This window comes from Pangasianodon hypophthalmus, chromosome 21 (assembly GCF_027358585.1).
Source record: "Pangasianodon hypophthalmus isolate fPanHyp1 chromosome 21, fPanHyp1.pri, whole genome shotgun sequence".
In the NCBI taxonomy this organism is placed as follows: Eukaryota; Metazoa; Chordata; class Actinopteri; order Siluriformes; family Pangasiidae; genus Pangasianodon; species Pangasianodon hypophthalmus.
This window is the reverse complement of record NC_069730.1, coordinates 9,805,153-9,818,823: the sequence shown is the minus strand read 5'-3', so window position 1 is coordinate 9,818,823 and position 13,671 is coordinate 9,805,153. Positions and strand designations below refer to the sequence as shown.

The window sequence follows — 13,671 nt, the reverse complement described above, 5'->3', positions numbered from 1 at the left end:
CCTCAAAAAGGGGGTTGAAAGCATTTAGCTCATTTGGGAGAGAGGTGAGGCGCAGCTGGCTTTGGTTTTAAAATCTATAATGTTCTGCAGTCCTTGCCACAGGTTATGTGCATTACTGGTGTTGAACTGAGTTTCCACTCTGGCTCTGTATGCATGCTTGGCTGTTTTAAGGGTCTTGTGGAGCATATAACTGGCTTTTTTGTATTCCTCAGTATTCCTGGAGACAAAGCAGAAGTTCCTGCATTTATGGCTGTCCATAAATCCATGGGATTTGGGATACACCTGGACTGTTTTGGTCAGAACAACATCCTCCACACGTTTCCTGGTGAATCCTAAATACAATCCTGTGTGTTCATCTATGATGTTGTCTGTGGCAGCGTGAAATATTCCCCAGTCCACGTGATCAAAACATGATGTTGAAGCACAGAGTCGGACTGGTCAGACCAGCACAGAACACTTCATGTGAAGCACTTCCTGTTTCAGTTTCTGCCTACAGGCAGGCATGGAGGAGTAGAATGGAAGAACAATCTGATTTGTTGAACAGGGGACGGAGGAGGGCTTTGTAGGTATTCCAGAAAGGAGGATAACAATGGTTGTGTGTCTGGTCTCCTCATGTGTTGCAGGAGATGTGATGGTAGCATTTGGGAGTAGCCTGTTTTAAATTTGCTTTGGTAAAATCCCAGACTGTGATAAAAGTGGCCTCTGGGTGAAGAGTTTCCTGCTCAGTATGGTCGACACTTAAGCATTCCAGACCAGGACAGCAGAAAATCTTGATGGTTTGTACATGCCAGTTATCATACCAAGATTTGTTCATGATAATATATATTCCTTCTCCTTTGCTCTTACCAGGAAGATGTTTAATTCTGTCTGCTCTGTGTACAAAGAAGCCTGCCAGCTCAATGGCTCTGTCTGGTACCTTTTCCGACAGGCAAGTCTCAGTTAAGCAAATCATATTGCAGTCTCGTATTTCCCACTGAAAAAGAATCTGTGCTCTTAAGTCATTTTCCAGGGACTGTACGCTTGCCAGCAGGGTGGAGGGTGGTTGGTTCATCTCCTGAGCCTCACTAAGATGCCAGCTTGCCTTCCTCTTCTCTGGCAGCATCTATGTTTGAAGACGCCTGGGGCAAAAGCAGCTGCTTCAGTTAGTACCAGTAAACAAGAACTGAAAAACAACAGTCTCTGATGTGTGACCTTGGCACCAATGTCCAATAATGTTTGGATTCATGCTATGTTTTTCAGTCATCAACTGCCCAGTCTTGGTGAGCCTGTGCTTACTGCAGCCTCAGCTTTCTGTTCTTGGCTGACAGAAATGGATCCTGATGGGGTCTTCTGCTCATCCACCTCATGGTTCGATGTGTTGTGTTATCCGTCTTCAGACTGCCGCTCACTGGATGTTTTTTCTTTCTTGCACCATTCTGTGTAAACTGTAGAGACTGTAGTGTGTGAAAATCCCAGGAAATCATAAGTTACAGATATACTCTAACCAGCCGTCTGGCACCAACAATCATGCCACGGTCAAAACCACTGAGATCACACTTTTTCCCCCATTCTGATGGTTGATGCACCACGAGAGTAGAAACCATAAGGATGGCTGTGGATGTTTTTCCTTGGATGGCCTTAGGACTGCAATTGCTAAGAACATCATACACTCAAATCACTGAACAGTTAATAACTTCAGTTTAATAGAATAGACTTTAAGTTAAAACTATAATGAATTCAGATATGACTCTGATGTTCATAGTCAAGTTCCTGTTAACACAATTATCACTTTTTCACTATATAATATACAATTATAGAAGAGAAATTATTTATAATCGCACTATCCGGTGTCACCCCGATGAGGATGGGTTCCCTTTTGAGTCTGTTTCCTCCTCATGTCATCTCATTTTCCTTGTCATTGTTGCCTCTGGTTTGCTCATTAGGGATAAATTTAAAATTTATGTCAGCAATTTAAACATTTCTGATCAGCTGCTTTGTGACGATGTCCACTGTTAAGAGTGCTATAAAAATAAAATTGAATTAAATTGAATGTAGCATAATGTGCTTCACTGAGACATGGCTACAGGCACATATCTCTGATAATGCAAACATCGTCGGTTTTCAGACAATACTGGCATATAAGGGGAAATGTGGGGGCACTGCTGTGCTTGTAAACAGATATTACTGTTAAGGAGCGCTTTTGCAGACCAGACAGTAAACTGTTGGTGGAGGGTTTGTGCCCATACTATATGCCAAGAGAATTCCCGTACACCACTGTCATTGTTTACACATCCACATTATCACTGCTGGACCGAAAACACAACACCCCAGTGCTTTTCTGGCTATCTCTGGTTACTTACACCATCTCTCTCTCTCCTCCACTCTGCCTACTTTCCACCAGTTTGTTAAATGTTTGACCAGAGAGAAACCAAATAAACACTGGACTTACTGTATGCAAACGTTAGAAATTCTTCTACTATTCCCCACTTGGCAGATCAGATCACAATCTGGTTCTGCTCACTCCCAGCTGTCCGCCAACAACCGGCACTCAAAAGAACAGTTAGGTAATGGACTCCTAAAGCACTGGAGACTCTGCGTGGCTGTTTGGAGACCACAGAATGGGATGTAGTCTGTGATCCACATGGGGAGAACATTAACAGTATGACTAACTGTGTCCCACACTACATCAATTTCTGTGATGAAAACCTTCTTCCCAGTAGAGAAGTTCACTGCTTTCCAAACAATAAACCCTGGATAACCAATGAGCTGAAGGCACTCCTAAACAAGAAGAAGAGAGATTTTAGAGCAAGGGACAAGGAGGCGGGTACAGAGAGAAGTGAAAGTGAAGACAAGGAAGTGCAAGGACTCCTACAAAAAAAAACTGGAGATGAAGCTGCAGCAGAATAATACCAGGGATGTGTGGAGTGGTATGAAGCTGGTCACTGGCTTCAAGAACAGCAATGAGCAAACTGAGGGAAGTACAGTACCCTCCCCCTTCTACTCCACTTCAGAGGTCAAAGTCTACAGAGCGGATGCTGCTTCCTGGTTCCCCCTTGAACCCAGCAAAGACATAATTCACCTGTACAATCACAGGCCGGAGTACACATCTTGCACAAACACTACCAGCCTTGGACAGACAGGAGGTTCAATGTGCTTCTCCTGGGCTGAAAGTCTTTACGGACCAGGTGAAAAGGGAGCTGTTAAGACTCTGTCAGAGCAAGGCCACAGGGCCAGACGGCATTAGCCCGAGGGTTTTGAAGGCCTGCGCAGATAGACTCTGTGAAATACTATAGTGACTCTTAAACCTGAGCCTGAGGAAAAGAGCAGTACCTGCATGCAGGAAAAAGCTGTCTATTTCTAGTTCCAAATGACTACAGACCAGTTCTTTTACTTCACGCATGACCCTAAACAGATTGGTTCTTGCCTATCTCAAAGCTAAAGCTGGCTCATCAGTGGACACCCTGCAGTTTTCTTATCAACATCAAGTTGGTGTAGACAATGCCATTATCTATATACTACAGAGGGCCCCCTCCCACTTGGACAAATCTGGCAGTACTATGACAGTCATGGTCTTTGACCTTTCCAGTGCCTTTAACACCATACAACCATCCTTGCTTGGGCAAAAAATGTAATGCAAGTGGACACCACCACAACCTCCTGGATCACTGACTACAGGCAGACCCCAGTTTGTGCATTTGAGAAACTCTGTGCTGGACAAGGCAGTGAGCAGCACAGGAAACAGTTCTATCTCCTTTCTTGTTCACACTGTACACATCAGATTTTAAGTACAATTTGAGTACATGTCATCTACAGAACTTTTCTGATGACTACTGTAGTGGGGTGTGTATATGAAGGGCAAGACTTGGAGTATAGAGCTGTGATTGAAAGCTTGTTGAGTGGTGTGAAAAGAACCTACAGCTCAACATGGCCAAGACAAAGGAAATGGTGGTGGGCTTTATAAGATCTAAATCTCTGCTGACCCGTCTCTATCCTTGGGGAGGACATGGAAATGGTGGAATCCTACAAGTACCTTGGGGTGCACCTGTACAACAGACTGGATGGGACATGTAACACTGAGGCAGTCTACGAGAATGGACAAAGTAGACTCTACTTTTTGAGGAAGCTCAGGTCCTTCAGTGTATGCAACAGGATACTACGTATGTTCTACAAGTCGGTTGTGGCGGGTGCCACCTTTTACCCAGCAGTATGCTGGGGTAGTGACATCAAAGCAGGAGATTTCAGCAGACTAAACAAACTGATAAGCAAAGTTGGACAGGTCACTGGGACCAACCTGGACTCCCCGGAATCAGTTTTGCACGACAGGACTGCTGTTCATCATGAACTCACCCCTTCCATGAACACCTGTTTGTGCAGCAGAGCATTTTCAGCTCCAGAGTGATCCAGCCATAGCACCACAGAAAGTGGTACAGCAGGTCCTTCATACCCATTGCTATCTGAGTGTACAACTCATCCACCCCGTTTAACTGTCTTTCTTCCCGTTCCTCTGCACTGTATTTATTATTATTTATTCTTTTTTATGGACCATCACAAATTATATAGTCACCTTATGATTACCTGCACTACAATCACTTTACATACTTTCTGTTACTATTTTAGCATTTCATTTTTATCTTACTTACTTAGTTTACTGCCATATGGGTACTGTAATCTGTGTTTTCTGTGCACTGTCTGTGTCAGTCTCATATTCGCTTTATGTGTTCCATGTGTATTTAAATTATTATGTGTGTGTGCGTATACCTTATTGTTAGTCTCCAATATGCATGTACTATGCCTCCATTTCGTTACTATGGGAGGTGGCTGTCTTCGGTCCAAACTGCATGTTTTGGCCATATTTCCACTCCCCTGCATCAAGAGACAGATTGAACTAAATCAGAATTAACACACAAACACATATTGCAGATACAAGTCCATGTTCAATTCATTTTAATATTCTAAAATAACAATTAAACAATTTATAGGCAGATTCAGAACAAGTAGCTGTCTAAATGTCTCCGCCAGTGATAGGACGGATCACTGGCGGAGATGAAGCGGCCTACAGGAGGGAGGTGGCCAGTGATTGGATAATCTCCTAAATCACTCAGGATGCCTTCTAGTATCACAAAGTTAGGGTCATCCCCATTTGGAGTGTATATTTTGGCCAGACCATATGGTCTCCCCTGTATTTCTGCCAATATGACCATAATCGTCCCCTCCCTGTCACACTGCTCTTTCAGACACTTAAACTGCAGGCCTTTAAGTGCCCTACCCTGACTCAAGCCAGTGCTATGTTTTTTCATCTGTCTACCACAGTATATTGGAGTTGAAATTAAATAATTAATATGAGCTCAAAGTACACACTTTCACCTTTAAGGGTACAAAGTAACTTGTAACCGACCATAGTGCAAAAAAAGTTTTTTTTTTTGTAGTTCCTCTACTGTGCTCCAGGGGGCCCTATAGAATTTTCTGTGTTAAGGGATAAAATGGATGTAGGCAGTAGAGTAAGACATACCTGTCTGGTTAAGAGAAAGCATGGCTTTCACTTACATAACCTCACTGCAAACTGAGTTCGGATTGAGAAACTAAGGTTTTCAGCTCAATCATGTATCAGTTTATTTTGTGCTTTGTAACTTTGCACTTACGGTATCCATCCCACACGGGAAGGTGCTGCTCTCATTTCTTGCAGCATAGCACATAGTCTCAGAACAGGCCTAGTTAATCAGTGACAATCCAGGGCCAAGGCCAGGGAGCAGACAAGCAGGCTAAACCGACCGTCTGCTAGCTGCACTGAGTCGTCACTTAGGTTCCACCGTATTGAGACTGTGTCTGTTCCCCGAGCTACACAAAATTATAGACATACTCAGACAGTTAGTTTTAGTAACCTAATTAACATAAAATTAAACCAAACTGAATGCATAGCCAGCACCGTTGATCTGAAGCTAGGACTGTTGAATATTAGATCTCTTACGTCTAAAGCGCTTATTGTTAATGAAACCATTACTGATCAGGAGTTTGATGTACTGTATTTAACAGAACCGTGGATTAAACCAAACGAGTTTGTAGCATTAAATGAAGCTAGTCCTCCCGGGTACAGTTACGTACATCAACCCCGTCTAACTGGCAGAGGTGGAGGCATCGCAGTCATTTATAATGATAATCTAGCCGTCACACAAAAACCTAGTCATAAATTCAACGCATTTGAAGTTCTTTATTCTAACATAACATACGTAGCCACTAAAAATAGGTCTACGCAGGTGATTCCAGTAATTATTATTTACAGACCCCCAGGGCCATATTCGGAATTCCTATGTGAATTTGCGGATTTCATCTTTAACCTGGTTGTTTCTTTAGACAAGGCATTAATTGTTGGAGACTTTAATATTCATTTTGATAATCCAGATGACCCTCTGAGAACAGCAGTTGTGTCCATTCTAGATTCTGTAGGGGTTAATTAGAATGTAATAGGACCCACCCATAGTGGTGGTCACAGTCTTGATTTAATACTAACATTCGGATTAAATATAGAAAATATAGTCTCATGTCCACAGTCTGAAGCTATCTCAGATCATTACCTCATCTCATTTAAAATGTGTATTAATCATAGTATATGCACCTTGCCACATCACCATGTCAAAAGTACATTCACGTCAACAACTGCACAGAGTTTTATCAGTAATCTCCCAGATTTATCAACCATGATTGGATCACCGTCTGATCCCAAAGAACTTGACCAGGCAACTGAATGTTTAGAATCAACGTTCTGCAACTCAATAGATAAGGTAGCTCCACTTAAAAGAAAAATAATTAGGGAGAAAAAGCTAGCACCCTGGTATAGCGATCACACACGAACTTTAAAACAGACCACTCGAAAACTAGAGCGTAAATGGCGTCAAACTAACTTGGTAGTATTTCAAATATCATGGAAGGAGAGCCTTTTGAGCTATAAGAAAGCTCTTAGTGCTGCTAGATCACTGTATCTCTCCACCCTAATTGAGGATAACAGAAATAATCCTAGATTCTTATTTAATACTGTAGCAAAAATAACTAGGAATAAGACCACAATAGAAACACGCACACAATCATTATATAGTAGCGATGACTTCATGAATTTTTTCAATGGTAAGATTGAAAATATCAGGCTAGAAATTCAGACTATTGATTTAAAACCGGACAGTTCTATAACCAACCCTGTAGATGATAATATATTAGATAAACAACTACAACGCTTTACTCCCCTTGAAGAGACTGAACTAATTTCACTAATTTCATCATCAAAATCATCAACCTGTATGCTAGATCCTTTACCTACTTGTTTCCTCAAACAGATAATTCCTGAAACAATCAAACCTCTTTTAAAGATAATCAATTCTTCCCTTAGCATTGGCTATGTACCTAAATCTTTTAAATTAGCAGTTATCAAGCCCCTGATTAAAAAACCTGACCTTAACCCCTGTCAGCTGTCTAACTATAGACCAATATCAAACCTCCCCTTTATTTCCAAGGTCCTTGAAAAGGTTGTAGCACAGCAGCTATGCTCATACTTACATAGGAATAACATTCATGAAATGTATCAGTCAGGATTTAGGCCTCATCATAGCACAGAGACAGCACTGGTAAAAGTTGTAAATGACTTACTACTGGCCTCTGATCAGGGTTGTGTCTCCTTGCTGGTGCTGATTGACCTTAGTGCAGCTTTTGATACCATTGATCATGCTATTCTCCTCGATAGACTAGAAAATGTAGTAGGCATTAAGCCCTTTCCTGGCTCAGGTCTTATTTGACTGATCGTTATCAGTTTGTAAACGTAAATGGTGACTTCTCTTCTCATACTAAGGTAAAGTTTGGTGTCCCGCAAGGCTTTGTCTTAGGCCCACTGCTCTTTTCTCTATATATGCTACCTCTGGGTAAAATTATCCGTAAGCATGGTATTAGCTTCCACTGTTACGCTGATGACACACAGTTGTATGTTTCAGCAAAGCCAGATGACAGACAACAGCTTAATAAAGTTGAGGAATGTGTAAAAGACATTAGAAACTGGATGCTTATTAACTTTCTCTTACTTAATTCTGACAAGACAGAAGTACTTGTACTAGGACCACATGCAGCTAGAAGTAAGCTTTCTGATTACATAATAACTCTGGATGACCTTTCTGTTTCATCATGTGCAGCAGTAAAAGACCTTGGTGTGATTATCGACACTAGCCTTCTTTTTAAAGCTCATGTAGATAATATAACTAGGATTGCTTTCTTTCATCTCAGAAATATTGCTAAAATAAGAAATATATTGTCACTACACGATGCAGAAAAATTGGTTCATGCTTTTGTTACCTCTAGGTTGGATTATTGTAATGCCTTACTGTCTGGATGTTCCAGTAGTTGCATAAACAAGCTCCAGTTAGTCCAGAATGCAGCAGCGAGAGTCCTTACTAGAACCAGAAGATATGACCACATCACCCCTATCTTATCCACACTGCACTGGCTCCCAATCAAATTTCGTATTGATTATAAAATACTACTATTGACCTATAAAGCACTAAATGGTCTCGCGCCACAGTACCTGAGCGAACTTTTGGTCTTTTATGATCCGTCACGCCTACTCAGATCAAAAGGTGCAGGCTATTTGTTGGTACCTCGAATAATGCGGGCTACAGCTGGGGGTAGAGATTTCTCTTACAAAGCCCCACAGTTATGGAACAGCCTTCCACTTAGTGTTCGGGGCTCAGACACAGTCTCAGTGTTTAAGTCTAGGCTGAAAACATATTTGTTTAGTCAAGCCTTTTGTAAATAGTTTTCTTAGGTACAGGGGCAGGTCTGGAGGGTTCACAGGCATAGAGTGTTGTGGTGAACTGGGATGTTTGGATGCTGTCGCCCCCCCACTCTCACACGTTCACTCAGGTTTGTCAATGGTGGAGTGGCTGGCTGCCTTATGTCCCAGGGTGCCCTCATGTCTGTGTTAGCTTCTGGCTCTCCCTTTTAGTTATGCTGTCATAGCTAGTCTTGCCAGAGTCCCTGCTTGCACTTTGCATGCAAAGTACATCATGCTTAACCATTAGAGGACAAAAGCTCACCTAACAATCTCTTCCTTTCTCTCCGTCTCTCTCTCTCCCTCACTCTCTGTCGAGCTACACATGCTACTTCTGAGATGCCAGTGATGCCAGTGATCCTGACCCCTTCTGCTCCTCCTCGCTGCCTGACCCATCCTGATGGCCTACTTCTGGTTGGAGTTCTCATCGGTTGAGATCGCTTGCTGCTGCTGGGGGTGGCCCCATATGGATTGCCTGAAGAACTGTTTGGATTGCTGGGGATGGTGCCACCTGGGGGCTGTGGAGATGGCTTGGGGATCACATATGGGGAGCTATACTGTTATGGCTTGGGACTGCGATTGCTGTAGCGGCTTTGGGGCTGCGGTTACCACAAGCAGCTTCGTAATCAGGACTCCATCAGTGGACAGTGGATAGATTTTAACCAGCCGGACTTCTTGCAAAAACTGTGATGAATTTATTGGTTGCACAGTTGCACTATTTGTCCATATAGTACACAATAATAGAAGGGATTTATTTATAATTGCACTATCCAATGCACCCAGCTGAGGATGGGATCCCTTTTGACCCTGGTTCCTCTCAAGATTTCTTCCTCATATCATCTCGGGGAGTTTTTCCTTGCCACCGTCACCACTGGCTTGCTCATTAGGGATAAATTCACAGTGATAAATTCAAATATTTACAATATATTTTTGTTAATCCATTTATTTCTGTAAAGCTGCTTTGTGACAATGTCCATTGTTAAAAGTGCTATACAAATAAAATTGAACTGAATTGAATTGAATAAATAGTTTAACTAGTGGTGAAATTATGAGCTGTTGTTAAATGTTAATACTAGTTGGTTGTTTGGTTTTTTTTTTTTAGAAGAACTCTTTGTTTCTGTCTCTCCATTTTCTTCTTTACTCTGACTTCTCATCAATGGACTTGAGTGAGATGTTTTAAGGAAACTTTTTTCACCTACCATCATCATCGAGGACTTCAGTATTCGGATTCAGTGCATACTTTGGCTTAGAGACAAATATTCATTCCACCAGATAAGTTTTTTTCCCCTTTATTTTGCTAAATGATAAACGCAAAGGGTTGTTTTGCACTCAAAAAAGACTTTATTGACTGTTTTTCGTGCATATGCTGTAGCGATGTGTGGATTGCCTTTATTATATAAACACTTTGTAATGGCCTACTGTGTTTTTGTTGTTTTCAGTTGAGGGACCCTCCCCTAAAATTATTTTGTGATTTTGCACCTTTGAAAAAATTCACTGGGACAGTTACAAACTGTACATAAATTGTCATTTATAATACTTGGTTGGAAATCCTTTGCAGTCAATGACTGCCTGAAGATTGTAACCCATAGATATCACCAGACACTTTCTTCACTGGTGATGCTCTGCCAAGCCTTTACTGCAACTGTATTCAATTGGATTCAGGTCAAGTGTTTGACTTGGCCATTGCAAAACATTCCAATGCTTTGCCTTAAAAAAGTCATGGGTTGCTTTCAAAGTATGCTTTGGGTCACTGTCCATCTACAATATGAATGAGAATGGCAATGAGTTATGAATCATTTGACTGAATCTGAGCAGATCATATAGCCGTTTACACCTGCTACTTTGGTCAACAGTCATTCATCAAGAGAAAATACAAAATTACAAGAGAAACAATTGGCAGCCATACATGCCCAGACCATAAAGATAAGATGGTATGTGTCAGATCATGAGCAATTCCTTTTTTCTTCTCCATAGTCTTCTCTTCCCATCATTCTAGTACAAGTTTATCTTTGTCCCATCTGTCCATAGGATGTTGTTAGAGAACTGCACAGGCTTTTTTAAGATGTTGGCAACCTATAATTTCTGTTTTTTGAGGCTTACTAATGGTTTACATCTTGTAGCAATCCCTCTGCATTTATTCTGGTGAAGTGTTCACATGATTGTTGAGATACACCTACCACCTAGAGGGTGATCTGGCCAATTGTTTGTCCTTCACCAGGGAAAGAAATCTTCTGTCATCCATCACAGCTGTTTTCCATGGTCTTTCAGTGTTCCTGAGCACACCAGTGTGTCCTTTTGTTAAGACACCTAATGTTTTTGCTATCTCTTATGGGTTTGTTTTGATTTTTCAGCCTAATGATGGCTTGCCTCACTGGCAGTGACAGCTCTTTGGACTTGATTGATTGGAGAGTTAACAACAACAAACTCCAAATGCAAATGCCACACACTTGAAATCAACTCAAGACATTTAATCTGCTTACTTGTAAGTGAAATAATGAGGGAATAACACACCTGGCCATGAAAAAGCTGATCAGCCAATTGTCCAATTACTTTTACAGTTCACCTGGAAGTAAATACCCTTAAATTAAAGCTGAAAATTTGCACTTTGAGCTCCTAATAATTATTTAATTTCAACTCCAATATACTATACTGTGATAGACAGCTTAAATAATATCAATAACACTGTCAGTGTCCAAATAATTATGAACCTGATTCTAAGAACAATTTGACACCTTAGACCTATATAAAAAAAGAAAAAAAAAAAAAAAAAAAAAAAAAAAAAAACATTCCCCAAATTAGTTAGAAATCTATCTATGCCTAGGTTTTCTTTGCAAAGAAAACCATTATAAAAATGGCCAGACTGCTTCTGATAGGTCATATAACTGAGACATTCAATTACTCCCAAGCTCCCAAGTCAGAAATGAATAATTGTAGATTGCTAGCACACTTACGTAAATTCTTAGGCTGAAAGAAAGTTTCCACTGTAGTAATATGGCCAACCCTGTTCATCTGTGTGCTTAATTCACTATACACACACATACACACATAGATGGCCTGACCAGCAGCTACAGCACATGAATATAGGACAAATTCTCTCAGAAATTCTATTATACACTACTGCATCTGTAACTGGCAACAATTTTTGATTTTTATAATACATTGCTAATTATTTTACAATGCTGATATTTCAGTCCTCATCATCATAAACATCAGAGGGGCGAGGATATGGAGGAACTGTCCAGTAAAAAAATACATAAGTAAAAATAAAAGCTGCAATAATTTACTCTTTGTTAAATATGGTATAAATAGCCTTATTTTAGCAGTCAGTGGATAAAAATGCAATACCATGTTTTTGATGATTGTTGTGAGTTGGCTGTGTTTGGCACGTTTTCAGGCTCATATGCCATAATTACAACGCAACTTTAGGCATGAAGGCATTGGTTGTGTTACAGTAAATCATTATCTGACATGTTGATGGACAGGCATGAAAAAATTCTGTCATAGCAAAGATACAGGAAGTAGGGGTGCAGAATTCCTGCAATCGCAGCTGCTAACTGGTAACACATATAGATAAACAAACAAAGAAATAGGCTAAGCAAACTTTAAATTGAGTATTTTGAGTAGTTTATGAGTTCGTACAGTGGATATAAAATGTCTACACACCCCTGTTAAAATGGCAGGTTTTTGTGATGTAAAAAATGAAACCAAGATAAATCATGTCAGAACTTTTTCCACCCTGAGTGTGAAATTACAACATATAAAAATGAAGTGAAAATCGGAAACATTTTAGGGAAAAATAGGAAAAATAAAAAACAATATCCTGGTTGCATAACTGTCTTTGCCCCTAAACTAATACACTGTTGAAGCATATTTTGATTATATTACACCTCACAGACTTTTTGGCTAAGAGTCTATCAGCATGGCACATCCTGGCAATATTGTCTCACTCTTTCTTGCAAAAACATTCTAGATCCATCAAACTGTAAGGGCATCTCCTGTGCCTAGCCCACTTCAGGTCAACCCAGATTTTTAGTTGGATTCAGGTCTGGACTCTGGATAGGGCATTCAAAAATGCTGATCTTTTGGTTAAGCCATTTCTATGTTTATCTGGATGTATGCTTTGGGTCACTGTCATGCTAAAATGGGAAATTCCTTTTCATCTTCAGCTTACTAGCAGATACCTGAAGGTTTTGCAATAAAACCGACTGGTATTTGTAGCTATTCATGATTCCCTCCACCTTGATAAAAGCCCCAGTTCTGGCTGAAGAAAAGCAGCCCTAATGCATGATGCTGCCACCACCATGCTTCACCATGGTTCTTTAGTGCCTTTTTTTTTTCTTTGCACCAAACATACCTTTTGGAATTATGGAATTATTATACCTTTTGGAATTGGTCTCATCTGACCATAACACATTCTGCCACATAGTTTGGGGTGATTTAGTTGAGCTTGGATGTTTTTTTTGTGAGAAAGGGCTTCTGTCTAGCCACCCTACACCACAGCCCAGATATGTGAAGAATATTAGAGATTGTTGTCACATGCAGAGAGTAATCAGTACTTGTCAGATATTCCTGCAGCTACATTAATGATGCTGCAGGTCTCTTAACAGCCTCCCTGTTAAGTTTTTGTCTTGTCCTTTTAAAAACTTCGGAGGGAAAAGATATCGATCAAGAGCGAGGTACATCTAATGTTTTGGAAATTTTTTTGTACCTCGTTCTTGATCGATATCTTTTGACAGTGGGACCCTGTACAGGCTTTGTAAGCTCTTTGCAGATCATGGCTTCAGAAGTCAGATGAAACCAAGAAGATGTGAAGAAAATCCTACAGAAACAGCTGGTCTTTATTTGGGGTTAATCAGAATAATTTCATTGATGATGGCTGTATGATAATTACT

At 40.6% G+C, this 13,671-nt stretch overlaps 1 protein-coding gene across 4 annotated transcripts in view; it reads right to left on the bottom strand.

The window, feature by feature from the left end:
• Positions 1–13,671, bottom strand: part of arhgap12a (Rho GTPase activating protein 12a) — a 120,832-nt gene that overhangs the window by 42,277 nt on the left and 64,884 nt on the right. For 3 of the 4 annotated variants that reach the window (XM_053227452.1, XM_053227451.1, XM_026925914.3), the window contains exon 4: positions 4,738–4,842. The exons of the other annotated variant lie outside the window; for it this stretch is intronic. In XM_053227452.1, coding sequence (XP_053083427.1) covers positions 4,738–4,842 — 105 coding nt within the window. The remainder of the gene's footprint in view (positions 1–4,737; positions 4,843–13,671) is intronic. 4 annotated transcript variants of the gene reach the window in all.